General features: G+C 37.2%; 2 protein-coding genes across 3 annotated transcripts; one reads left to right on the plus strand and one right to left on the minus strand.

Annotated features, from left to right (window-relative positions):
* Positions 1-105: 105 nt before the first annotated feature.
* On the plus strand, positions 106-2024 carry LOC111381075. The gene has a single exon (XM_023004792.1). It carries the CDS (start codon positions 514-516, stop codon positions 1801-1803), a length of 1290 nt encoding a protein of 429 aa, XP_022860560.1. The 5' UTR covers positions 106-513; the 3' UTR covers positions 1804-2024.
* A 5523-nt stretch (positions 2025-7547) lies between these two features.
* LOC111381076 (abscisic acid 8'-hydroxylase 2-like) lies at positions 7548-11085 on the minus strand. 2 transcript variants are annotated; one of them, XM_023004793.1, is made up of 7 exons: positions 10306-11065; positions 9998-10147; positions 9267-9521; positions 9087-9176; positions 8822-9007; positions 8403-8521; positions 7548-7900 (listed from the first exon to the last, which is right to left on the minus strand). In XM_023004793.1, the coding sequence occupies exons 1-7, from the start codon at positions 11032-11034 to the stop codon at positions 7798-7800; spliced, it is 1632 nt and encodes a 543-aa protein (XP_022860561.1). In that variant the 5' UTR covers positions 11035-11065; the 3' UTR covers positions 7548-7797. The 2 variants fall into 2 exon arrangements, with proteins under 2 accessions (XP_022860561.1, XP_022860562.1); XM_023004794.1 differs by lacking the exons at positions 7548-7900; positions 8403-8521 and having other exon boundaries at positions 8826-8957; positions 10306-11085.
* Positions 11086-26526: the final 15441 nt, after the last annotated feature.

A 26526-nucleotide genomic window follows, 5' to 3' on the forward strand; every position in this document is an offset into this window, starting at 1 on the left:
TAGAAATCGAACTCCCGATCTCTAATTTACCAATTTTGAGGCGCTTTCATCTTTATCAGTTGGGACGTGGCCGGACCAATTAAAAGGTGGTCTTATTCATAGAGGCAAGGGAGACAAGCGGGTTTTCTTCCTCGATATTACGTTAAAAATCGGGGGAGAGGCAAAAAGGGTGACATTCATCACTCCTACGCACGAATCTATCTTGTGTTGAGGTGATTTCTTTTTAACTTCTTCCATCAACAAAATTGGAAGGTAATATCGGATTTTATTAGTGTAAAAATGGGCTTTATATGTTGAAATCGCGTTCGATCTTATTGTTGTCAATGATTCAACTCAGCTCCTTTATAATTTATTTATTTTTCCAAATTTGTTGTTTGTGGATAATAATCTTCCTCTAGCAACATTTCTCTTGAAGTTTTGATTCTGGTGTTTATGGTTTTCTCCTTGCCTTCAAAACTGTCTGCCCTTCAAGTGTAACCGGTGAAATACTCAGGACCACCGCCCCTGTACACCATGGAAGCAGCTACTTCTTTGGTATGCCCGAAAGTCACATCTTTTGGGTTTACTTTCTCGCCTAAACACAGATTAACCTTGTTCAGACCTTTCAACAAACAATTCGAAGACAGAAAATTATTCCTAAAACAATATCTCGCCCAGAACAATCTTAAGCTTATTAGAACCCCTTCAAATTCCTCTGTGTTACATGCTTCGAAGTCCGGCAATCTACCTGGTTTATCACTGAAGAGCCGCGGAAATTCCTTTCGTTTACAGTTCATTTCTGTATCTCCGTTATCTGCTGCAAACTTTGGAATTATTAATCGTTTCCACCAGCTCAAATGCTCATGTTCAAGTTCCAGTGCAACAAGTGCTGACTCACAGAACCCCTTGCTGAAGAGTCTCAGAAATTTCAATTTTGTGTCTTTGAAATCAACCCTTTTGCAGTTGACCCCAGTTGACATTTGCAAGTGGTGTTTGATATTCTCAGTTGCAATTGCAGCTTCAAAATGGAGTCTGGATTTACTGTTCAACCCATTTTTCTGGATGTATTTTAGCTGGACGTGGGTGTTCTGGCCATGGTTAGTAGCAATTGGCCTTGCAATTTATGGCCTTTATAGCCTTAACAAGCATTTACGGGGAGAAGCCAGTGTACTAGAGCAACTTGGCATCATTACCTCAGCTTCCACTTGGCTAACATTAGTCCCACCTGCTCATTCCAACGGCTTTCTTGAAGGATGGCCCTTTGTGTTCTTTTTCGTGTACCATTATTTCTTTTTCCTCAATGTGAGTGTCCGAAAACGGTTATATGGTGATTATTATCCTAGGAAGCACGATACGAAGTGGGACATTACTCTGCCCAATTGGCATAAACGCTTGTTTTGTGTTGGAGTGATGGTTGGACATTGGCTAGCAGCACGTGAAGGGAAAGAACTGCATCTAATTCCTGGTGGGTGGAACAATGTGGGTATTTGGCTTTTGATCATGTTGACTGAGTTCATGCAGTATCACTCCACCTTGTATTTGGCCAAGTATTCTGAGAAGGTGGTTGTGCCCACTGCTGTTGTCCAGTTTGGGCCATACAGATTTGTTCGCCACCCGATTTATGCGTCCACGATGCTGTTGTTTGTTACATACTTCACTGCACTCAGAGCTCCCATGAGTGCTCTATTTATAGTTGCGGTTTGTATTATGTACTATGGGCAGAAAGCAAAATTAGAAGAGGCCTTGATGCTAGAGACCTTTGGAGAGAGGTATGCTGAGTACATGAATAAGGTTAGGTACAAGTTTCTTCCTTTTATTTATTAATTTAAGCAGTAGTCAGCTATGTAGAATTTTGCAATTTTGAAGATAGAAAGATAACATTAATCTTCAGCTGTTATATGTAAGGGTACAATTTCCATTTCATTATTACCATTTATTAATTTAAGCAGTAGTCAGCTATGTAGAATTTTGCAATTTTGAAGATAGAAAGATAACATTAATCTTCAGCTGTTATATCTAATGGTACAATTTCCATTTCATTATTACCATTTATTTGAATTAGGAATGTTTGTGTATTCACGTGATCTTGATTTGCGTTATTTTATGGTCATTTTTGAGAACATAAATGCAGTTTCTTTTTTAGGTTGGTACATATACCTTGCCCAAATGATAATTCTGGCAAGAATCAATTTATTTTTTTTGGCATTAACATTTTAGATGTGTAGGTCTGGTAATGTTTCTATATGTTTTTTTCCTTCTAATTCTGTGACATGTTCACCATTTTCCCTCTTTACCGTTTCTGTTGTCAAAAATATATTTGTTATCTTTTTTCCTCCTGTTATGTTCTCATTTCTTGAAATATTGATCTTAAATAAATGTCCTCCCTTCCGCTGCTTTTCATACTCAACTAATTTATTGGAGGAGCTTCTAAAAAGGTCGCTAAGATTAGTCTTGTTTTAGTGTGTTTTATTCTGGATTGTCCCAAGTTTGATGATAAGGTTGTCTAGAAGGAAAATAACTTTTTTCCCTTCTATAAGGAAGAGGGGCATGTGAAAATAATATGCTAATGTTTTGCAAATGAATTGGTACTTAATATTAGAATGAGACAGTGGAAAGAGGAATATGAGTTGCAGTGAGTTGTGCTGTTGCTGTTATAGATCCATTTGTCCTTCCCTTTTACTGTCATTAATCCAGATGTAACATGAAGGATTCCATTGTGTCAATCAAGCCTGTTCATATGTTCAAAGTGCTTGAACTTGCATTCTTCACATATCCTTTTCCATGCTGTAATCCAGTCTTTTTGCCTCATAGCATCAACAGTAAAAAACTACTATTCTGTTATTGTTTCGATATATGGCACTGTTGCTCCACGGCCCATGCTAAACACAGGAATGTATATAGTACGAATTTGTTATCCCATGTTCATTCCACTTCATTCCCTGCACAACTCCTGTTTGTAGGAAATTTCATGAGCTGATCACTGCTGAAATACATTAAAAAAGAGAACATGTTCTATATATTCCCAAGATTACCAATACTGTAGATACCCCTGAAAAGATAAAACCTTAGTAACACATCTTCTTGCCATACCCATACCCTCAACATACTCTTTTCTGATTATTTGTGTGTTTAATTAGCTAGTTTGGTTTATTATTATTATTATTATTATTATTATTATTATCATCATCATTATTATTATTATTATTATTATTATTATATGTTGAACCATTGTATTCTTTCCTCCCAAGTCACCTAGTGTCTGTTCTTCATTATATATTAAGTCTCTAACCATTGCTAAACGATCCAAATCTTATATGAACATGTTTACCACAAACTTAATAAAATTGTAACAATCTATGAACTTATTTTGGAAAATTTCACCGGAAACCTTTGACGTCATCTTCATCCCATAACATCATATGTGATAATCAACCTCACTATACCATAGCATTTGTGGATTGTAATGCATAAAAAAATATCAACGATGGGATGCTATCACTTTAGCATAATTATCCACATCGAAGATATCCTAGCATTACAAAATCATTATCATAATCGTAAGTATCATAATCTCATACTGTATTCATGTCATGATCATCACAATTTGACAATGGCACCATTGTCAAGGGACTCCATTCATACATGTGAACTGTAAATGAATGAATATCACTGTCTCATATAGTGTGTGAACACCTAGGTGTTAAAGGGCTTATTTCAATCCTATCTAGAATTATTTTGTTCATTAAGCATGTAATTTAGTCATCATCTTCTCTTAAGCCTTACTATAAGAAGCTCTCCTACAGGCTAATAGTCATATTGCGAGGAAAAAGTGAGTGGAAATAATGGTGGTGGTTGACCACCTTTGGGAAGTTGGATGATTAACTGAGGTGGGATTGATGATATTCAAACATCTATCTGAATTTTAAGTATGAAATTCAGACATTATGGTCTGATTATATGATATTAAGCTTGCCCAACAAGAAGGGGTGGTAGGGTAGAAGGCAGAGATTAAGAGAATTGGAACAAGACGAGAAGATATGGGCTCTAGATAGATTGTGAGCCTTTAGAGGCTGGAATGTATATTAAGTGCCTCGTAAATGGGGGAGAGTATTAATGTCTAGAATAGGAAACAATAGAATTTGAAACATGTGCTTCTCAACTCATGTTATTTTAGTTTTCGAGTTTTAATTAAGGTAATGACGACACAATTGTTAGCCGAACTGCTAGCATGGATCTCTTTCATTCGATACAATTTATAATAAAGTTCTCACTGACTGAAAGGAAAAGAATGAACAGTGATTAGCTGCTGCTTAAGCCCCTGTTTGACAACCCTTTTTTTTATTTTTTTTTTGGGCGGGGTGAGGGGAAGAAATTGAGTTTTGGAATAATGATTTTGTTTTTTGGAGAATGTGTGGTTAAAAAGTATGAAAAAGTTTTGAAAGTACGTGCAGAATATTTTATTGTGAGAATTTATGGTTGAAAATGATTATAAAAAGAAAAATGAGTTTTGAAAGATTAATTGTCAACGTATTAAATTCTCACAAACGCCCGTTTATGCATGCTTTTATTGTGCCTCAGTGTAACTATTACCAGTGTTGTCATGATAAATCTGCCAAGCATGCTGTCAAAAGTGGCGAGAGTTAATATTCTTGAGCAATTTGTTCTAAGTGACTTGTTTGACATCATTCTGCATCACTGCTGGTTTTGAATTGATTATGAAGATAGACCATAACTAGTCGGACAAGTTACTTTAGTTTCTTGATGTATAGCCCAAAATATGTAAGCTTTTTGAACAAATCAATTGTTTGTCAATATAATTATTCATATGAAACGAATTATAATTTATGGAGCGGGGTTCGCTCGGGACAAGCCCAAGCCGAGCGGGGGTTCACTCGATGAGCAAAGCAAGGCTTAACTGATTGAGCTCACGAAAATTCACAAAAAAATGTGAATAAAAAAGTCAAAAAATTTTAAAAAATAAAAAATCTCGAACTCGTGGGTAGAGCCGCTCGGCTCGTGCTTGAACGAACTTGAGATTGGCTCGTCACTTTGACGAGCCAACAAGACAAGCTCATGGGTAGAGCGGTCGAGTCATCGGCTCAACCCATTGCCACCACTAGATGTTCTCGCTCTTGGTGAATAAAAAGAAAAAAAATTAGTGGAGTTATGAACTAAATAAATTGTAATTATGAAGGAAGATTAAGCTCCCGTTTGATCCCCATTAAATTCAATTACATTATTTTCCATTTTCCTCTCTCCTATTTTTAACCACACAATCTTCCATAAAATAATATTACACGTAAATTGAAAAAAATTTCTTCTTTTTCAATCACTCATTTTTAAAAAAAAAAAAAAAATACTATTCCCCCATTTTCATTTTCGGGGGGGTCAAACGGGGGCTAAGATGATGCAGTACTTAAAATAGCATAGATACAGCTGTAGTGCGGTTAGGTCTTAGGTCCCATTTGGAGTCCAAAATTCTGATTGTCTACCAATCACAAGTCGTTATAGGTGTGCGGTGAGATAATCTGTATCATTTGCGAACAGATTTTGGGAAGTAGTAAAACGATAGCTTCTCCAATTATCTGTAAATAAAATATCAATTTTATTCCTAAATGAAGCTTTAAAAATAATTTCAATTTATTTAAATATTCTTCTTCTATATAGACTACGGTTTTATTTTTAAATTTAATAATATTGAGATTTAATAGATAAATTTTTTTAATTTTTTTTTATAATAACTAAGTAAATGATTGTAATAAAAGTGTTTGATACTATTACATGTCGTTATGAAAGTAAAAATAAAATGCTATTAGTCCCCAGGGCACATCTCCAAGTGGTAAAAGGGGAGGATGGAGAAATCCAGCTTTACTTGAGGCTGCTGCGTCAAGGGTTCGAATCCTGAAATATGGATTTGGCTCTTGGGTAAGTGCAAGTGTACAAGCAGCCTTCCACCCTGTACCCTTGAAGGCATAACCTGCGATTTATCTCCCTCACGATAATCCAGGGCAGGGGTGGTGGAGGACCCTTAAGGTTAGGGTTTAACCTTTAAAAATAAAATGCTATTAATGATGATAATAATGTCTTTTTTATGAAAGTAAAAATAAAATACGATAATAACACGAGACATTATTACAATCAATTTTTATTTTAGTAATCATGCAATGGTACAACGGTAAATCACTTTTGTTTACCAAATGTTAAAATTCTTATTTGAAAGTAATTTTGAAATAAAAGTTTACTAAAACATTTAAGTGATTCTTCTGGTAGATGATACCTTTTTCATTTCAACAAAATTAATTCTTTTCAAATTCACATCAATGCCATATCAAACCCTAAAAGAGAATCTGCTTATTTGGTATGGATTAAAATTTGATTTTAATTTAAGTCAAAGTCAAATAATCAATATTAATCACATCTTTTATTGATCCTACAACTTTTTAATCATACATTTCAAAACTTCTATCACAATCTACTAAAAAATTTAATTTTAATCCCTACTAAACACTCTCAATATGTTAGGGGGTGCGAGGCTCCCAATCAGATAGTATGTACCTTTAGTGGGATCAATGGATCCTTGGGTCAATCCCTAATTGAGCTCATTAACCATCTTGATTTAGAAAAAATTGAAATTCAACCTACCTATTAAGCTCCCGTTTGATAGCAATTTTTTACCCAAAAAAATCAATTTTTTTATCTTTATTTTACTATTGCAACAATCATTTTTTACTTCTTCACTCACAAGCGAGACCCACTTTTCTCTCTAACGATTAAAAAATCAATTCTCATAATCACTACTTAACATGCCCTAAGTTCTATATGGAGTGTGGGCTCTAAATTGCAAAAGTTCGTTACTATAAGTTGTCTAAAATAATGAGTTCATTCAATATTTGTACATATAAACTCCATTAGAGAATGAAACTAATAAAAAATAACACAATATTTAATCATGTTTCTAACAAATACGCCAACTATTTGGAAAAACACAAACTTATCACAAGATTTTGATATGTTTTTAGAAAGTAAGATTTTATTTCAAGGGATTTTGTTCAAACGAATTTCAACCTACATTACAAGAAATTTGTTTACACATTTCTAATGCATCAGAGTGTAGAAAGTAATAAATCGTAAAAATGAGTTCGAAAATGATATTTTAAAGAAGGGTAAACTTTAATGCAATGCAAATTCATTGTATGGCACAAGCACAAGTTCTTTTCTACTTGCAATCTCAAAAATATTTTTGAATTACAAAATATATGGTTTTCACATTTCAAAGAGAAATCATTTGTCTACATCAACATAGCTGGATTAAAACCAATAATGTAATGCATTGAATCCACTCAATACTTAAAACTAAAATTGTGTTTTTCCTCTTCCAAACGTGGCCTTATGATATGCACATTCCCAAAATAGTACACTTTTGACTTCTTTAATTTGGATATTTTAATGAGAATCTTTCTAACATTTGTTTACCACACAAATTTTATCTCACAAAGTTATACAACACACAACATATGCATGGACTGAAAATGTAGATTCTTGATTTTTTTTTCTTAACATTTTGTCTCTTTATATGAAATATGAACAAATTTATATTCATATATGTACTTGTGACATTATTTTACAACAAGAATACATCCGTACAAGAAATTGAAAGGCTACCTATTTTTCAAAAAAATTAAAAAAAAAAAATTAAAATTAAGGGCTTTTCTGTAAATTTAAGAAGAAAAGAAAATAATAATAGAAGGAAAAAGAAATGAATTGGGAACACTTTTGTCCCCACTGACAAGCTTGAGATTTTTTACAAAGAAAATTAAATTAAACTCTATATTTCTTTCTTCTAACTTCAATTGGCAATCCTCTTTTGGGCACGGGAAACGGGCCGTATTCGATACCGTCCTCTTCTCCGATGACTTTCCATCTGCACCACAATATTAGCTTCGACAATCAGTAGTTATTTAAACAAGAAATAAATAATGTGAGTGAGCAAAATCATCACACCAAATATTATACGGTCTCGTTTGAAAAGGGTTTCGAAAAGTCAAAAATTGCTCCTCAAAGTAAGAAGCTTGGGAGCCTATTTAAAAAAATTTCTGGAAAATCGATCCAAGATAACATTTTTATAAAGTTCAGGCACCATTAGAGTTGTTTGCTTATTTTGACTTTTGAGTGACACCAATTTTAAACATTAATTGTGGCTTATGTGTGATTCAATGGTAGCCTTACAAGTCCAATTCACTATAAGCTCCAAAGTGTCACTATTCAAATAATCAGTTTACAAAATTCCTTTCTTCTTAATTCCTGTTAAATTAATAAAAATTATTACATATTTTTGTAATAATTTACTGTCCCGTGTATAAATGTGAAAATTTTATCATAAAAAATGAAATTTCTTGTAGTGCTAGTCAACATCGAGAGAGTACCTATAAGTTGTAGTGAAGTGGTGAAGGAAAATGAGCATCTCAAGTTTAGCAAGCTCATTGCCTGGACAAGAATGCAGTCCATTACCAAATGGCATGTAAGTGTGAGGTCTTGTTGGCACCTGCACAATCACACAAACACAAAGTACATTATCTTTATGCACTTAGTTTCAACATACACGTCTATTCCCCACTCTTGTTACTATATGTATGCACACGAGCATGAATAGTGTACAAAAATAGATCACATGATGGATCTGACAATTGAAAGATTTCGAATTTTTTTACCAGATTGCCTAGATCGAAGGAAAAATTCAATAGTATTGTACATTTGTCGGAAAACGACAGTTTTAAGATAATCAAAAAATTGACAACCTTATATTTGTGTCACAATAGGATAGACATAAAATGCTCCAATATACCTCGAATCTTGAAGGGTCGAACTTTTCGGGTTGAGGGAAGAAATCTGCTGAATGATGAATGGTTCTGAATAGAGGAAGAACCTTCCAACCTTTAGGGATTATATAACCTTCAAATTCAACATCTTCAACTGCTTCTCTGAATGTAAACGACAAAATGCTCGCTGTTCTTAATGTTTCTTGGATAACCTGATAGTGGTTTAATTTTGAGTATTTAGGAATATTAAACCGTCTTAAAGATAATATAGAAAATTTAATAAATATGTACCCTGCTAGTCAGAAACATTCGCCTCGTATCATCCCATGTGAGCCCTCGATTTTCTTCTACTAATTTGCATTGAATTCCTTCTTGCTCCATCTGTAATATAGTAGTAATTAATAAGGGCCCGCAAGAACTTTTCGAACAAAGGTTAATTTCCATCGTTAAAGGTGAAATTTCTTGTACTACCGTGACAGCTTGTAAAATGTGAGGATTATCGAGCAAGTACTTGAGCAGCCAGGTTAGGGCTGTTGCAGTAGTATCATGAGCAGCAAATATAACGCCAATTATATTATCAGAAATTTGAGAATCACTTAAACTATTCAGCTTTTGCTCTTGAGCTCTCATTAAAATCCCCAGCAGCCCCCCTTCATTATATAATTTCTTATTTCCTTTTCTTTTCTTGATCAATCTCGTCAAGGCCTCGTTCAATTGCTTCCTTGCCTGCAGCTCAGTCAAAACCTATCTTTAAATCCATATTAAATATAGTATGTTTAGTACATAATACTCTGTAAGACTTGACAGTACATGGCCCCGTTTGGCTCCATTATTTCAATTTATAATTTTTGAAAAAGTATTTTTTTAGAGAATATGTGGTTGAAAAATAAGGAAAATTTTTCGATTTACGTGTAATATAATTTTTTGAAGATTGTGTGGTTGAAAATAAGAGAGAAAAATTATAATTTGAAATAATGGGGGAAAACGGATTCAGAGTAAATTGACAGATTTGGCAGATATCGAAAATATAAAACATTAAAAAATTCAAATGGCACACAACATGGATACGTGTACAAATTTTGTATTTGAAGACAAAAACATAGCGATATTTGTTCAGATTGACGTGGTGGGTTTTGGTGCAACTAAGCATAATAGTAAATCACGAGATTTCCACACCATTGAAGAGATGCTAATCTTTGTACCTTCATTGCTTTGTTGAATAGAGTTCCTGGAAAATCCATAGGCATTGAATTGTAACCTTTCTCCAAGATTTGATAAAAATGTTTGATTCCTTCCATTTCTAGTTCCTGGTTTTTTCCGAACGCTGAAATAATCGCCACTTCAAAAGCATACTGGAGAAAGAAATAAAAGAACAAAAGATTTAAATGAATATACGTGACTTCATCTATCGCGTGTTAAATCTTTAATACAAAAAATGAGCTCGTTCGTGTTGCTCGTTTGTCTCTCCGAGAGCTTAAACTCGAGACATTTAAGTGTAAGCAATACGTACCTTCTTCATCTCTTTTAAAGTGCAAATAAGGGTATGATTTTCCCAAGTTGGGAGAAAGTTGAGAACAATTTCTTCGATTGCTGAGACTGATCCTTTAACAACAGAGGGAGCAAAAGAAGCCTGAATCAACTTCTTGAGTTTTAAATGATAATTCCCTTGATGAAAGAATAGGGCTTGAGGTCCTATCATCTTCTCTTTACTTGGTGGATATGTAGGCTTGAACAGATGAGCTTGGTTAACCAGAACATTTTTCGCAGCTTCGGGGCTCGAAATCATCACACAAGGACATCCCAATATGTGGCTCTTGAATACGTCCCCATACCGTTTCCTCCTAGTGGAGAAGAAGGTTTTAGGATCTTCAGTGTAGAGTTTGAGAGTTTCGCCTATGTAAGGCCATCCCATGGATCCCGGGGGCAGGCGCCGCTTATCTGTTCGACGACACCATTGTTTCAAGACAAAGACAAGAAGCAGAAGCAAAAGCAAAAGCAGAAGCGGAAGCAGAAGACTGGAAATTGGGATAGTAGATATAATGAGAAAAGGTCGTTCAGAGGTAGGCAATGAAGGGAGGTAGAGAGATTGCATGTTGTCGGAGGCACAACCTAACTTAGACAAGGATATAAAATGCAAAGTGAAGTAGATGAAGGTAAACGGATTTGGCAGTAATATATATAGTCGTGTTGAGTCTATAAACAGGCTAAAAATTATCCACTCGGGTTGGTAATTTGGCATGCAATTATATTATTATCAAGTATTTGTAAAATTTAAAGATATGAAAATATATGGTTAATCTTAAAATAAGAAGTAAACTTGAAAGTTTCACACTCTGAAGAAGAGTAATAAAAAATAAATAAAAGAAGAAGAAGTAATTCTTGAATTGAAGTTAGGACAAACCGCCTAGGCTGGTCTTTGTGGGATATATTTGTGGTCATTTGTTTAACAATTAAAATCTAGCCAACGTGGCCAGAATTTTCATAAAAATAATATTTTCTTCGAAAAGAGAAAAACTTGTTGGCCAAAGTCTATTGGCACAACTTGAAGTGCATGTAACAATGTATATCTTGCCCCCAGGGCATATCTCCCAGTGGCAAAGGGGAGGGCGGATAGGGCTCAGCGCGGCAGTGTGCAGAGTTCGATTCCCCGCAAGGTGGAATTGGCTTTGTTGCAAGCGGGAGTTACCATATGGGTTAACAGCCTTGGCCTATCCATGTGCTCTCCACCCTGGCTCCTGGGAGGCACATCCTGCGATTTACCTCCTCCACGATGGCCCAGGGCAGGGTCGGTGGGGGCCCCTAAGGTTGGGGTTCAACCTTTTAACAATGTATATCTTCTAGAATTAATATACATTGGATCACTTTCTAAAAATGGTTTAAGACACGGATTCCTTAGATGTAGGTACGTACTCTTTACGGGTTCTTTTCTAAAAATGGAAGGCATAAAAAATTTATGACACGTATGTCTTAGAAATGAGAAAGTGAAACTTTGTTATCATTTTTGATAAGCAGTTGTGTCACCATTTAAATAATTAAATGAGTTAGATTTAGAAACAAATATATATTTTAAATATAAAAAAGGAAAAGGAAACTAGAAAATTTAAAGAAGATCAAGTCATCTTTATTTAGTTGCGCGATATCAAAGAAATTATGATATATTCCATATTCTTTAGAGGAAGTGCTCATTGTCTAGATAATAACCGCGTTTTGAACTTAGAAGATGAAGCATTCATCAATAAATGAAGTGTTAACGTCTAAGAATCAAATCACATTATCAGATAACTAATCGAAGGATTCTATGCACTCACAAGAGGAATTATTTATTTACTTTGTATTTATAATAAAATTGATTTTAGATCCATTGTCTTCATAATAATTTCTAACACCAATTTTAAAGGGTTGAAAAATGTAGCACTTCAAAATGTTGACGGAGGGTTATTATATTCACATTACATTTGTTATTTCCCCTAACTTGTTTTCGATTCGTTCTTATCTCTAATCTTTCATTAATTAACATATCTCATCACTATTGGTTCCAATTTCCCACTAATTTTTATTCTCAATTTATTTCAATTTCAAGTTATGATCTTTTGACATTAGTTTCTCATTTACCCTTAATTAGTTTTCAGAAAATAAATACATTTCAATAATCTAGTAGTGGAGTAGAATGCACTCGGTCAAAGAGATCTTTTATCCAACTAATGGGATTCACTAAAATAATTGATCAAAAGTTGATCGAATCATCTAATCTAAACCAATTTATCCAACACTTAATACATTAAAAATAAAGCTAAAAACTACATTTCAAATCTCAAAGAACGGCATTCTGTTAATGATAATGGGGATCTAATTAAGCCTCATTTGGCTCTGATTTTTCAAGTCAAAAAATTAATTTTTCGATTGTTACTTAACGTAGTCAGTAGTCATTTTTGACATCTTCACTCACAGATGGAATCTACTTTTCCTTTTTAACGGTCAAAAAACCGATTCTCATAATAACACAAATCAAGCCCTCAATCTTCAAAACTGAGTGACCCATGGTACATTTAACCTAGGATTACATGCACTTGATATGGAATAATCAATGTGATTTCTAAGTAATTAAATATTTTAGATTGATCATAACTTTCTTTTGAAACTCAATAGATAATCTAGAAATTTAATTTCTATGCCTAAATTTTATAAAAAAAAAAAAATCATAAAAAATGTGAAAATAGTGTCAGTTGCATTTATGTGAAGAGAATACATTGAATTAATTCTCAGTTTAAATAAATAAATAAATAAGTTAATAGCAAAACACGATTAACGAAGATGATAAGGACACATAATGTAAAAGACTCTTTCTTAGATATGTATAATATAAATAGTCGTAAGTCCGACACTATTGATGTACAATACAATATAACAAAATCGATAAGGACATATTATACTATAATGAAATTGGCTCGATATTGTTCTTATTCCATGATTGAAACTTGACATATATATTATGAAATAAAAGAAACAATATTAAAACATTCATTTAGATAATATTGTAAATATTTATTTTTAATTTATGTAAAATTCAACAAGTTTTTACTCTTGAGCATATGCTTGTGTTTCATCTAATCACGTAACCTAACAAACTGGGAAAAAAATATTCAATATTAAAATGGAAAGTACACACAAGAAAATGCCATGAAAAAGGTCTCAAAGATTTAGCCCCTATTTGTTTCCCATTTTTTTTTCATTAAAATGAAAAATATGACTGTAATCCATCACATCAAACCACCAAATTTGAATTTCTTCTTTTGTGTGGGACCCATAACGACTATATTTTCATTCTCGTTCTTCCAAAAATGAGAAACAAACAGGCGTTTAGTTTCTTTTGTATGCATTATTCAATGTTAGATACCCTATCATGCTTTTTGGGTGGCTCTACTCTACGGAGATATCAATACCTTCTTCTATCATTTGCTCAGTTAAGTGTCGATTCGAGTAATTTTAGGCATTCATTTCCTAAATTGCTCGAATTTGTTTGAAAAGCCTACATACAATACAAGACGATGTTTTCATGTAAGCTAAATGTATTGACCGAAGAAATTTTTTATAAGTGCAATTCATTTTATAAATTACATAAAAGGTCTATAATATTTCCTCATTGTTACATTCACGCATCTCACTTTTTTATCTCATTATTATTATTCAACATTTCATTAATTATAACAATTTGTATCTGATGACGATTTCATTCAAAACTAAGAGAGAATAAGAAGACCTATTTTTCTCTCGTATTTTATATAGAGATAATATTGGAGAAATCGACCATGACATTTATGACAATAACAGAGGTACTCATTCTCTTTTTAAAAATATCAAGACCACNTTAATGATAATGGGGATCTAATTAAGCCTCATTTGGCTCTGATTTTTCAAGTCAAAAAATTAATTTTTCGATTGTTACTTAACATAATCAGTAGTCATTTTTGACATCTTCACTCACAGATGGGATCTACTTTTCCTTTTTAACGGTCAAAAAACTGGTTCTCATAATAACACAAATCAAGCCCTCAATCTTCAAAACTGAGTGACCCATGGTACATTTAACCTAGGATTACATGCACTTGATATGGAATAATCAATGTGATTTCTAAGTAATTAAATATTTTAGATTGATCATAACTTTCTTTTGAAACTCAATAGATAATCTAGAAATTTAATTTCTATGCCTAAATTTTATAAAAAAAAAAAAAAATCATAAAAAATGTGAAAATAGTGTCAGTTGCATTTATGTGAAGAGAATACATTGAATTAATTCTCAGTTTAAATAAATAAATAAATAAGTTAATAGCAAAACACGATTAACGAAGATGATAAGGACACATAATGTAAAAGACTCTTTCTTAGATATGTATAATATAAATAGTCGTAAGTCCGACACTATTGATGTACAATACAATATAACAAAATCGATAAGGACATATTATACTATAATGAAATTGGCTCGATATTGTTCTTATTCCATGATTGAAACTTGACATATATATTATGAAATAAAAGAAACAATATTAAAACATTCATTTAGATAATATTGTAAATATTTATTTTTAATTTATGTAAAATTCAACAAGTTTTTACTCTTGAGCATATGCTTGTGTTTCATCTAGTCACGTAACCTAACAAACTGGGAAGAAAATATTCAATACTAAAATGGAAAGTACACAAGAAAATGCCATGAAAAAGGTCTCAAAGATTTAGCCCCTATTTGTTTCCCTTTTTTTCCTCATTAAAATGAAAAATATGACTGTAATACATCACATCGAGCCACCAAATTTGAATTTCTTATTTTGTGTAGGACCCATAACGACTATATTTTTCATTTTCATTCTTCCAAAAATGAGAAACAAGTGGGAGTTTAGTTTCTTTTGTATGCATTATTCAATGTTAGATACCCTATCATGCTTTTTGGGTGGCTCTACTCTACGGAGATATCAATACCTTCTTCTATCATTTGCTCAGTTAAGGGTCGATTCGAGTAATTTTTGGCATTCATTTCCTAAATTGCTCGAATTTGTTTGAAAAGCCTACATACAATATAAGACGATGTTTTCATGTAGGCTAAATGTATTAACCGAAGAAATTTTTTATAAGTGCAACACATTTTATAAATTACATAAAAGATCTATAATATTTTCTCATTGTAACATTCACGCATCTCACTTTTTTATCTCATTATTATTATTCAACATTTCGTTAATTATAACAATTTGTATCTGATGACGATTTCATCCAAAACTAAGAGAGAATAAAAAAAAACCTATTTTTCTCTCGTATTTTATACAGAGATAATATTGGAGAAATCGACCATGACATTTATGACAATAACAGAGGTACTCATTCTCTTTTTAAAAATATCAAGACCACCACAATTTCTAATTTTGTGTATCACACATGCCATGTGGTAACGTTTTGAGCCTCATATAATCTCAAACAAGGTTGATATATTTAAATTGCCATTGAAAAAATGAAATTTTCTTCAATTAGTTGCAATTTAATTTGTTCCCTTTAATATTAAATAATTTAAATTAATATTTATAGATTTTGTGCATAGACAATTTTGAATATGCATTCTAGTGAAAATTTAAACTTAAAATTTGGTAATAAAGGATTAAAAATTTTATAATTTATTATAAATATTATATACATAATTTAAATATCAACAAATACAAATTTATTAGTAAAAATTATATTTATAAATTAAAACAAGACGACATATAAATATGTACTTTTTACAAATAAAGTAAAATTTAGCTAAAGAACATACAGCGCCAATTCATTAAACATTGTACACATTCAAAATTTATTATTAAATGATGATCATGTTGTATAATAGAATGCTATGTTAAAAATATGATATATTGATCATTACATTATTTCAAAATTATATCATAATATCTTTTTTGTTCATTTGATACTCAATTGTACTCATAAATAACTATTTTGTTAAATTATTGTGTCAAACAAGGCTATGTATATAACATGTCTATTGATATTTTTATAACTTAGTTTGTGGAAATTAACAATTAACTGTAGAAATTTTCATTTTTTTTCACAATGTTATTATATATATACATTTCTCATTTTAGATGATATCTATCTCAAAAAATGATCGGAGAGTGCAGAATGATACTTAAAATTAAAAGTATAGGAGGTTAGGGATATTTTTGAAATGCGAACAATGTTTCTTATAGTGTCATAAAGTTTCAAAAATGTCTCTAGTATTCTCTCTTTTAAATAAGTAAGAAAAACAACAAATACGAAAAATTGGCAACCCATTTCGAAGAATATTACATAATACTTGGACAGAAACTGTTTTCAAAGACAAAATTTGCTAATTAATTGAAAATTTAAGAACAAAATATGATGTAAAAATTTGAGGGCGTAAATAAGATAATGAGTAAAGTATAAGGACCTTCACGACAATTAAAGTATGATGTAACAAATGATGATTAATATAATAAACCTTTTATTTATAACATATTTTTCTATAAACCAAATATTTTAATTATCCTTATTAAAATGATATTTTGTTTATTCTATCCCACCATAATAGGTCCCATTCTTCGACCCTTCCCCACATCTGCCACATTGAGCTTCAATTCTCCAAGGCTTGTCTCCAATGCTACACGTTCCGCTCAATTCATCTTCTTTCTTGTATCTATCTCTGTCACTGCGTCCTAGCCTCCCTTACCGCCATGATGCTTCATCCCTTTAGCCAGCCTTCCCTAATTGTACCCCCATGATTAGTACACATTATGGGCCTGTTTAAGCCACATTATTTCAAAAAAAATGTATTCTTAAACAGTGATTTGACATTATTTCAATCACACATTCTTCAATAAAATAATATTACACGCAAATAAAAATTTTTTCCTTATTTTTTAATCACACATTTCTCATCAATACATTATTCAAGAATACATTATTACCAAAATAATGTGGCTCAATTGAAAACCATTTTAAGAAACTTGAAGATTTATATTTTCCATAATAACATTAATCATTAAAAAAAAAAACCGAGGCTTTAGGTAACATCCCAAGATAATTTTTGAAATTTTTTATTTCCTAGGGGTTTGATGCTATATTGAAATTTGATAAATCGATGCTACAGCAAAAAATGGAAATGGTACTAAATAAAAAAGTTAACATGTTCTACTCTTCTATAAGTTAATAAATGGCGAAAAATAAGCTAGCTACTGAAGGTAATCATTAACGGATGATAATTAATGATACTCGATAATTCTATTTGAAAATATCGCCACATATTGATTTCCAACAAATCACATTCAATAATATTGTAGGCAAATTTTTTGTTGGTTATTACTGCTCTACTTTAATTTTTTTTTTCATTATTTTTGAAAAGGCTTTCACATTTTATGTCTAAAGACCTTAAATTGCTTGAATCATCTCAATGGCAAAACCTTCCATATTTCAATTTGCTGCCTATCCGCAATGTGATCCATTTCAGCAAGTGAAATTTGTTGACCCCAAAAAATGTTGCCAACAGATACCGGATCCATCCGCGCACACGTAAGCGAAGTCCAACACGTAAAGAAACATGGACGGTCTAAAATGAACAGATCAAGGGCGTGAGAATAGCTCAACGGTGCGGGACGAGAACGTTCGGAATCGCGAGATATTCGTTGATCGATTGTACAATAATTACCAATCGATGTTTGTAAATGTGTAAACTCGTATTGTCTTGCAAGATAATAAGAGAGAGTTGAGTAAAATGTTGTTCCTTTTATTGATTTTTGCATTACACTTGTGAGAGATACATGGAGAGTATTTATAGTATTACTATTTAGATCGGAGCCCTTGGTTTGGAGTACACATGGCCTCATCTCGTAAGTTTACATATCCAAATATAGGTGTCACATTTGACTTCCTAGCTCGTGCACATTAATTAATTGACGGCTTTGTCACTATGTTGACAAGATAAGACACTTACACTCTATGATGGGTGTCCCATCAATCACTCAAGAATGATCCTTGTGTAAGATCGGATCTCTGGGGAAGGGTGCTGCTTAGAGCCTCGGGACCTCGTGAGAAGATTGGGCCTCAGAAGGAAAGGCCTCGGCTACAAGGTCATTCGACATATTAGCTTCGGTATCAGCACTTGGGCCACGTCTGGCATGGGCCTCGGAGCCTCGAATAAAATGTCACGTGGGTCGAAAGAGGTAGGCCATGGGCCCAATGGTTCAGCCAAGTGTTAATACGTAACAATAGTTCCCCAAGTCTAAGTATGGTCATTTACGTAATGCGTGGACTTTTGAATTTTTTGTGCCTCAACTAATATTTTGAATTTTTTGTGCCTCAACTAATAGTCCCCCAAGTCCAACTATATATATTTATATCATGGTTGGAGTTGAAAGTGGTGGTGTTGCTGTGATTGGGGAAGGTGATGAAGAAGTCTCGAACTTGTCGGGGCTTGAGAAGATGTGGCTGAACTGCGAAGCAGATGAAGAAGCTGAGGCTGTGAAGTGGATCGAAACTATTGAGGCTTGCTAAGATGTGGCTGAACTGCGTAGAAACAGATGTGGAAGCCGAGGCTATGAAGTGGATCGAACCTGTCGAGACTTGCTAAGATGTGGCTGAATTGCGTAGAAGCAGATGTGGAAGCTGAGGTGGTGAAGTGGATTGAACATGTCGAGGCTTGCTAAGATGTGGTTGAACTGCGTAGAAGCAGATGTGGAAGCCGAGGCGATGAAGTGAGATGTGGCTGAACTGTGTAGAAGTAGATGTGGAAGCCGAGGCAGTAAAGTGGATCAAACCTGCCGAGGCTTGCTAAGATGTGGTTGAACTGCGCAGAAGCAGATTTGGAAGCGGAGGCAATGAAGTGGATCGAAGCTACCAAGGCTTGCTAAGATATGGCTGAACTGCGTAGAAGTAGATGTGGAAGCCGAGGCGGTGAAGTGGATCGAACCTGTCGACGCTTGCTAAGAGATGATTGTCTTTGATGTTTGTGCCAATGATTTGATGTTTTGTGCATGTTACCAAGAAAAGGCAGTCGAACCATTTCGACTTCCAAGGCACGTACGACTGCTGCATTGAATGTGCAATGATGGCTACAGCTGGGGCTTCTAAAGGAGACGCGTTTGGAGAGGTGAGTGGAAAGCGCGTTTGGATAAGAGGCGTTGATTTTGAAAACGGTTTGAATTCTACGCCTCGGATTTGATCTGCAATGAAGGACCCAGATTTAATGAGCATTGATCTTATGGCTGGTGTTTGACCTGAACTTGTATAAAAGGCAGGAGACTTCCATTTTGTGACCTTTCTATCTCTGCAATTCTCTGTGTTTGTTGAAAATATAATTTTTCGGCGTAGAAGCTTTGCTCCATTCCTGTTTTCCGGCATCCTTCAGTGTCCTTAGTCGATTGCGTACTTTTTGCGAGAATTTGTTTTGTGATCTTTGTCCATTTTCCAAACTTATTCTGATAAGGAGTCCACTTCGGGTATGGGGGTAGTCACTGTTGTGTCGTTTGGGGAGGGGTCAGTTCATAGGGGGGACTCCAAGGTCGAACATTATGCTATAACCGAGGAGCCCGTAAATTATGAGGAGGAGTGGGGTGCATCCAGGATACCCTCAAATATTACCCCGAAGAGGTTGGGGAGTTAAGGGAGAGGTATTGCGTGCCTCATAACATAGAAATGTTAATCCCCGAGGCTGACGAACGGGCTTCCTATCCGAGGCCCGGATGTTTCGCAGTCAGTGAATACTTGTTTAAGGCGGGTATGCGTCTTCCTCTGTATCCCTTCTTCAGGGCAGTGCTAAGAAATTTTATGTTGTTGCCGACCTAGGTTCTGCCGAATGGGTGGGGCTAGTTGGTGAGGTCTTACTTCCCGTTGAAGGAAGTGTCAATGGGGAAGGATATGCCTTTACATGTCTTCCAGCCCAGAGTCTTGGGCAAAGATGAGTCGAAGGGGTGGTACTATATTACTCCTGGGGGTTGCACACCCCTTTTGTGGTAGGATTGCCTTCTTCCATCAAGGTGTGGAAGGAGTCATGGTTCTGGGTTCGGGACAACTAGCAGGGAGTAGTTGGGGAGAAAGCCTTAGCTTGTACGGTACCGACCCAGTACTACGAAGCTCGTGAATTCCCCAGCCTAAGCTGTATTTTATATTCTACTGAGCTTTCTGGAATTTACTTTTTGCTAACCGTTTTCACATGTTTTGTAGACTCGGGTACGAGGTACCAGTTTCAGGAAGTGGAGTTTGATGTTATAGAGGACATCTACAAGCGTCCTCTGAAGCTTCACCACTTCGATCATCTCATCGACCGAAGCTGTTATTTCCTTGACTTCGGACTTATGGCTTCCAAGGGTAAGAAGTCCTTGTACTTTGAGATGGAAAAGTTTGCTTAATGATGTCAACCTCTGATCCGTTCCTTTGTGTTGCAGATAAGTTCAGAAGGAGGGAGACCTCGCCCCCAACATGGCCACCATAATGAAGGCCACCACTACTGTTGGGGCCCAGCCTCTATAACCCGGTTCAAGCGGGGCTAAAGAGGTGAGAGGCAAGGTGGAGAACCTCTCCAAAGTCAATACCTCTCAGGCTGCCAAGGAGGAGGCCCCGAGGAAGGAGAAAGATAGGGAGCCTCGGGGAAAAGAGAAAGTCCCTGAGGACTCCCAGAAGAAGAGGAAGCTGGTCCACCTCACCAGTTCTTTGGGGAAGTTTTGGACTTCCATTTCCCAAACTAGCAAGAACTCCCGACCACCGAAGCTCCCGGACTCTGCCATGAAGGCAGTGAAGGTGGAGATGGTTCGGAGGTGGAAGAGGCGGCGAAAGAGGCAACGAGGTTGGCTGCATTAAAGGCAGAAGAGGAGGTTGCGAGGCAGAGGCCCGTAAGGACCCAAGGAAAATCCCCTAACTTCCTGGCTGGGCGTGAAGAAGAGCTTGTCCCTGCTTTGTTAGAGGCTCTTCCTGAAGAGATCCAAGGTGCTGCAGCCAATTTTTACAAATTTTGGACTGATAGGTGGATGCTGCACTACTCGTCCTGCGACGCTGTTGACCTCTCAAGGTCCCTGGTGAGCCAAAGCGCGAGGACATTTGGCCTCGCTTAGGAGTGTGGAGAGGTCCTCACTGACTTCCAAGCGAGGACCATGTCCTCAGAAAAGAAGCTGGCCTCTGCTGGGGAAGGGTTGAAGAGGTTGAGGGCCGAGGTAGAAGAGACTAAGGCCTAAAAAGTTGAAGATGCTGCCAAGTTGGAATCTGCCTTGGCCCAAATAGAGGCCTTGAAGAAGAAGGCATATGGGTCTCGGTGTGAGGTGGCCTCCCTCACTAAAAAGATGGAGATGTCAAACAATCATCAGAAGGTCACTGCTGAGGCTCTGGAAAAAGCAAACCTTGAGCTTGCTAGGACTAAGGATGCATATAACTTTTTGAATGACCAAATAAAATGACATGTTGATGAACTAGCCAAGGCAAAGGAGGCAGCCAAGATGGCGAGGTAGGAGCCAATCAAAGAGTTCATTGCCAATTTCCACAACACCGAGGAGTACTGAAGCTTCAGCACATACTGAAAAAACTTCAGCTACGCTGAGGTGATGGAGAGGGCTGAGAAACTTTACCCAGGCTACGACCTATCTCAACTTAGGTTTGAGTTTGTGGATGAGGTACCTCAGACCCCAGCTGAGGAAGCAGTAGGGGAAGAAGCAGCTGAAAAAACTGAAGAGGGGCCTGACGCTCAAGCTGCTGAAGCTCCTGCTGCAGAGGCGCTCCCCCCATCATCCGAAGCTTGGTATAGGATTCCTTTTCAATATCTATCAATGTACTGGCTTTGAGCCCACCTTGTAATGTTCTCAATATTAATGAATGCCATGGTTTGCAAAGTTTTGCTTTCTTTTTAATATCAAGTGCATGCACGTCGGTAAATAATCAAGCATAAGTTTGAATTAGCAATCTGAACTTGACATCTCGCTTCAAGGTGAGCTAATAATCAAGCCATATAAATGATGACTTAATGGGTTGTACTTAGGCTCCATCACTTTGAGATAAACCACGATGTCCAAATTGCACTTAGATTATTTGACTGAATCTTTCTATTAAGTTCGAATGGTGGATGAGATATTCATATCGAGGCATGTGGAGTGAGCCTCGGAGTTTAGTCGAGGTAACCCCAGGGTTGTGGATCTGGATCTCTACTCTGAGGCTCCCACGCCTCCCTACATGGTGTAGCCATGTAGAGACTTTTTAGCGTTCAACCTTTTCAAAGGAAGGCATGTGGAGTGAGCCTCAGAGTCCAGGCGAGGTGACCCCAAAGTTGGGTGTCTGGACCTCTCCTCTGAGGCTCCCACGCTTCCCTACATGGTAGATGGTGTAGCCATGTAGAGGCTTCTTCCATTAACGTTCAGCCTCATCAAAGGAAGACATGTGGAGTGAGCCTCGGAGTCCAGGCGAGGTGACCCCAGAATTGGGTGTCTGGACCTCTCCTCCGAGGCCCCCACGTTTTCCTACATGGTGGATGGTGCAGCCATGTAGAAGCTTCTTCCATTGGCGTTCAGCCTCGCCAAAGGAAGGCATGTAGAGTGAGCTCGGAGTCCGAGCGAGGTGACCCCAGAGTTGGGGGTCTGGACCTCTCCTCTAAGGTAGATTATTTGACTGAATCTTTCCATTAAGTTCGAATGGTGGATGAGATATTCATATCGAGGCATGTGGAGTGAGCCTCGGAGTTTAGTCGAGGTAACCCCAGGGTTGTGGATCTGGATCTCTACTCTGAGGCTCCCACGCCTCCCTACATGGTGTAGCCATGTAGAGACTTTTTAGCGTTCAACCTTTTCAAAGGAAGGCATGTGGAGTGAGCCTCAGAGTCCAGGCGAGGTGACCCCAAAGTTGGGTGTCTGGACCTCTCCTCTGAGGCTCCCACGCTTCCCTACATGGTAGATGGTGTAGCCATGTAGAGGCTTCTTCCATTAACGTTCAGCCTCATCAAAGGAAGACATGTGGAGTGAGCCTCGGAGTCCAGGCGAGGTGACCCCAGAATTGGGTGTCTGGACCTCTCCTCCGAGGCCCCCACGTTTTCCTACATGGTGGATGGTGCAGCCATGTAGAAGCTTCTTCCATTGGCGTTCAGCCTCGCCAAAGGAAGGCATGTAGAGTGAGCTCGGAGTCCGAGCGAGGTGACCCCAGAGTTGGGGGTCTGGACCTCTCCTCTAAGGCTTCCACACTTCCCTACATGGTAGTTGGTGTAGCCATGTAAAAGCTTCTCCCATTGGCGTTCAGCCTCACCAAAGGAAGGCATATGGAGTGAGCCTCGGAGTCCGGGCAAGGTCCCAGAGTTGGGGATCTGGATCTCTCCTCCGAGGCTCCCACGCTTCGAGAGTCGTATCTGAATTTTAATGACATTTTATTGAAGCTGAAACAGTTACATTAGCTGGGGAAGATCCTCCAGCGATGCGGTACATTCATTGGTAGTAAATTCTGAGATTCTCAATGTTTCATGGACGAGGCTGTGCCTTGCCTTCCACGTCTTTGATTTTGTAGGTGCAGGGTCAGAGTTCTTCTTTCACTCTGTAAGGGCCTTCCCAGTTTGAACCCATGGTACCTTCTCTAGGTCCTTTGGAGGAGAGGAAGACTTTCCTAAGGACTAGGTCATTAATTTGGAAGGACCTTTTCTTCACCTTAGAATTGAAGTATTTGGTCATTTTCCTTTGGTAAGCGGCGAGCCTCAGTTGGGAGTCATCTCTTCTTTTAGCAATAAAGTCGAGGTTGAACCTCCGTAGCTCGTCATTAGATATTTCGCTGAAGTGCGGACTATGCGATAATGGGAGGCCAACCTCGACTGGGCTCATGGCTTTGGTTCCATAGGCCATGAAGAAAGGAGTTTCTTCCGTGGGAGTTCTGGCTGTAGTTCGAATTACACAAAGAACTTGAGGCAGCTCATCAACACAGGCTCCCTTTGATGCATCCAGTTTCCTTTTGAGGACATGTTTTATCATCTTATTTATAGCTTCAACCTGGTCATTGGCTTGAGGATGATGAGGCATTGAGAAATGATTCTTGATTCTAAGTTCTTCACATAGGTTCCTGACTTTTTTATTGTCGAACTGTCTTCCATTGTCTGAAACTATGGAGTGGGAAATTTCGAACCGGCATATAATATTCTTCCAAAAGAACTTGGAGGTGTTTGCTTCTGTGATTTTTGCTAGCAGTTCGGCCTCAACCCACTTCGTGAAGTAGTTAATGGCCACAATGGTGAAGTTCGTACCTCCTCCACCTTTAGGCATATGACCTATCAGATCTACGCTCCACTTGGAGAAGGGCCATGGGCTGGAGATGGCAGTTAGCTCCTATGAGGGTTGCCTCTGAATGGGGGAGAACCATTGGTACTTGTCACATTTGCGCACGAACTGAAGCGCTTCCTTTTTGAAGGTGGTCCAGTAGTACCCTTGCCTCAGTACCTTTTGTACCAAGGCTATTCCTCCTAAATGATTGCCACAAACACCTTCGTGGATTTTCCTCAGAATGTAAGTGGTATCGTCTCCCCCCAAGAAGCGAAGAAGTAAGGAGGAGAAGCTTCTTTTGTAGAGTACGTCATCAACGAAGAGGAAATGAGCTGACCTCCTTCTCAGCTTGTAGGCCTTATCTTTGTTAGTAGGTAGGACCTGGTCCTTTAGGTAGGCTATGATTGGTTGTATCCAGGTGGGGGTTCCTTCGACCCACATCACCTCAGAGGCCTCGATAGACGGTATGAGAAGGTGCTGAATTGGTACTATAGCAAGTAGTTCAGAGTCTCTGCTACTCATGAGTTTGGAGAAAGCATCTGTATGTGCGTTCTCGAGGCGGGGGATCTACATTATTTTGAATTTTTCAAAAGATAGGAGGAGGTTCGTCACCATCTTCATTTAGGAGGCCATGGTTTTATCTTTAGCTGAAAAACTACGATTCACTTGGCTCACAACCAGTTGGGAGTCACTGTTGATACGTAGCCTCCTTGCATTTTCCTTGCATTTCTTTGGCTAATCTGAGGCCCGCAAGGAGCGCCTCATATTCAGTAGCATTGTTGGTAGTCCTAAATCCGAACCTCATAGTTGAGTTCAATTTGTGAGCTTCTGGGCTGACCAGGACTACTCCAACTCCCGAACCTTTGTCTTCAGCCGAACCATCCACGAACAAGTTCCACGTGGGGGATTTAACAGGTTCCATAACTTCTTTTACCTCGGGTACATTGGCGAACTCTGCTACAAAATCGGTTAAGGATTGACCCTTGATGGCTGCCCTTGTTTTAAAGACAATGTCGAATTCACTTAGCTCCACTACCCATTTCAATAGTCTTCCTGAGGTGTTTGGCTTCTGTAGCACTTGCCTCAAAGGGAAGTTGGTTTGCACGTGAATGGTGTGCGCTTGGAAGTAGGGCCTCGGCTTCCTAGAAGCTGTGATCAAGGATAAGGCTAGCTTCTCCATGTCGGGATAACGAGTTTCTGGAGATAGGAGTGCCTTGCTGGTATAGTATACTGGGAGTTGGGTGGCTCCTTCTTCTCGGATCAAGACTGTGCTGATGGCCTCGTTGGAAACGGCCAGGTACAGCTGGAGGATATCGTTGGGCTTAGGCTTGGAGAGGAGGGGAGCCTGCCCTAGGTGCATTTTCAGGCCCTGGAAGGCTTCTTCACACTCCTCATTCCATTCGAATTTCTTCTCGACTTTCAATACCTTAAAGAACGAGAGGCATTTATCGGTGGCCTTGGAGACAAAGAGGCTAAGGGCTGCCACCCGTCCCATTAGGCTTTGGACTCCTTTCAATTTCTAGGGTGATCTCATCTCTAGTAATGCATTGATCTTTTCAGGGTTGGCTTCGATTCCTCTTTGGTTGACCATGTACTCCCGGAACTTGCTAGAGGCAACGCCAAAAGCACACTTGAGGAGGTTGAGCTTCATCCTGTACTTCCTGAAGATTCGAAAAGTGTTATCCAAATGTGTCACATAGTCGTCTGCCTTCAGACTTTTCATAAGCACATCGTCAACGTAGACTTCCATTATCTTGTCGATGAGGTCTACAAACATTTTGTTGACAAGCCTTTGGTAGGTCGTCCCGACGTTTTTCAACCCGAAGGACATCATCTTATAGTAGTAAAGGCCTCTGTCAGTGATAAAGGAGGTATTTTCCTCATCGGACGGGTACATGGGTATTTGGTTGTAGCCAGAGTAGGCATCCAAGAAGCTCATGAGCTTATGCCCGGCGGTGGAGTCTACCAAT

This window comes from Olea europaea, unplaced genomic scaffold, assembly GCF_002742605.1.
Source record: "Olea europaea var. sylvestris unplaced genomic scaffold, O_europaea_v1 scaffold2249, whole genome shotgun sequence".
Classification (NCBI taxonomy): Eukaryota; Viridiplantae; Streptophyta; class Magnoliopsida; order Lamiales; family Oleaceae; genus Olea; species Olea europaea.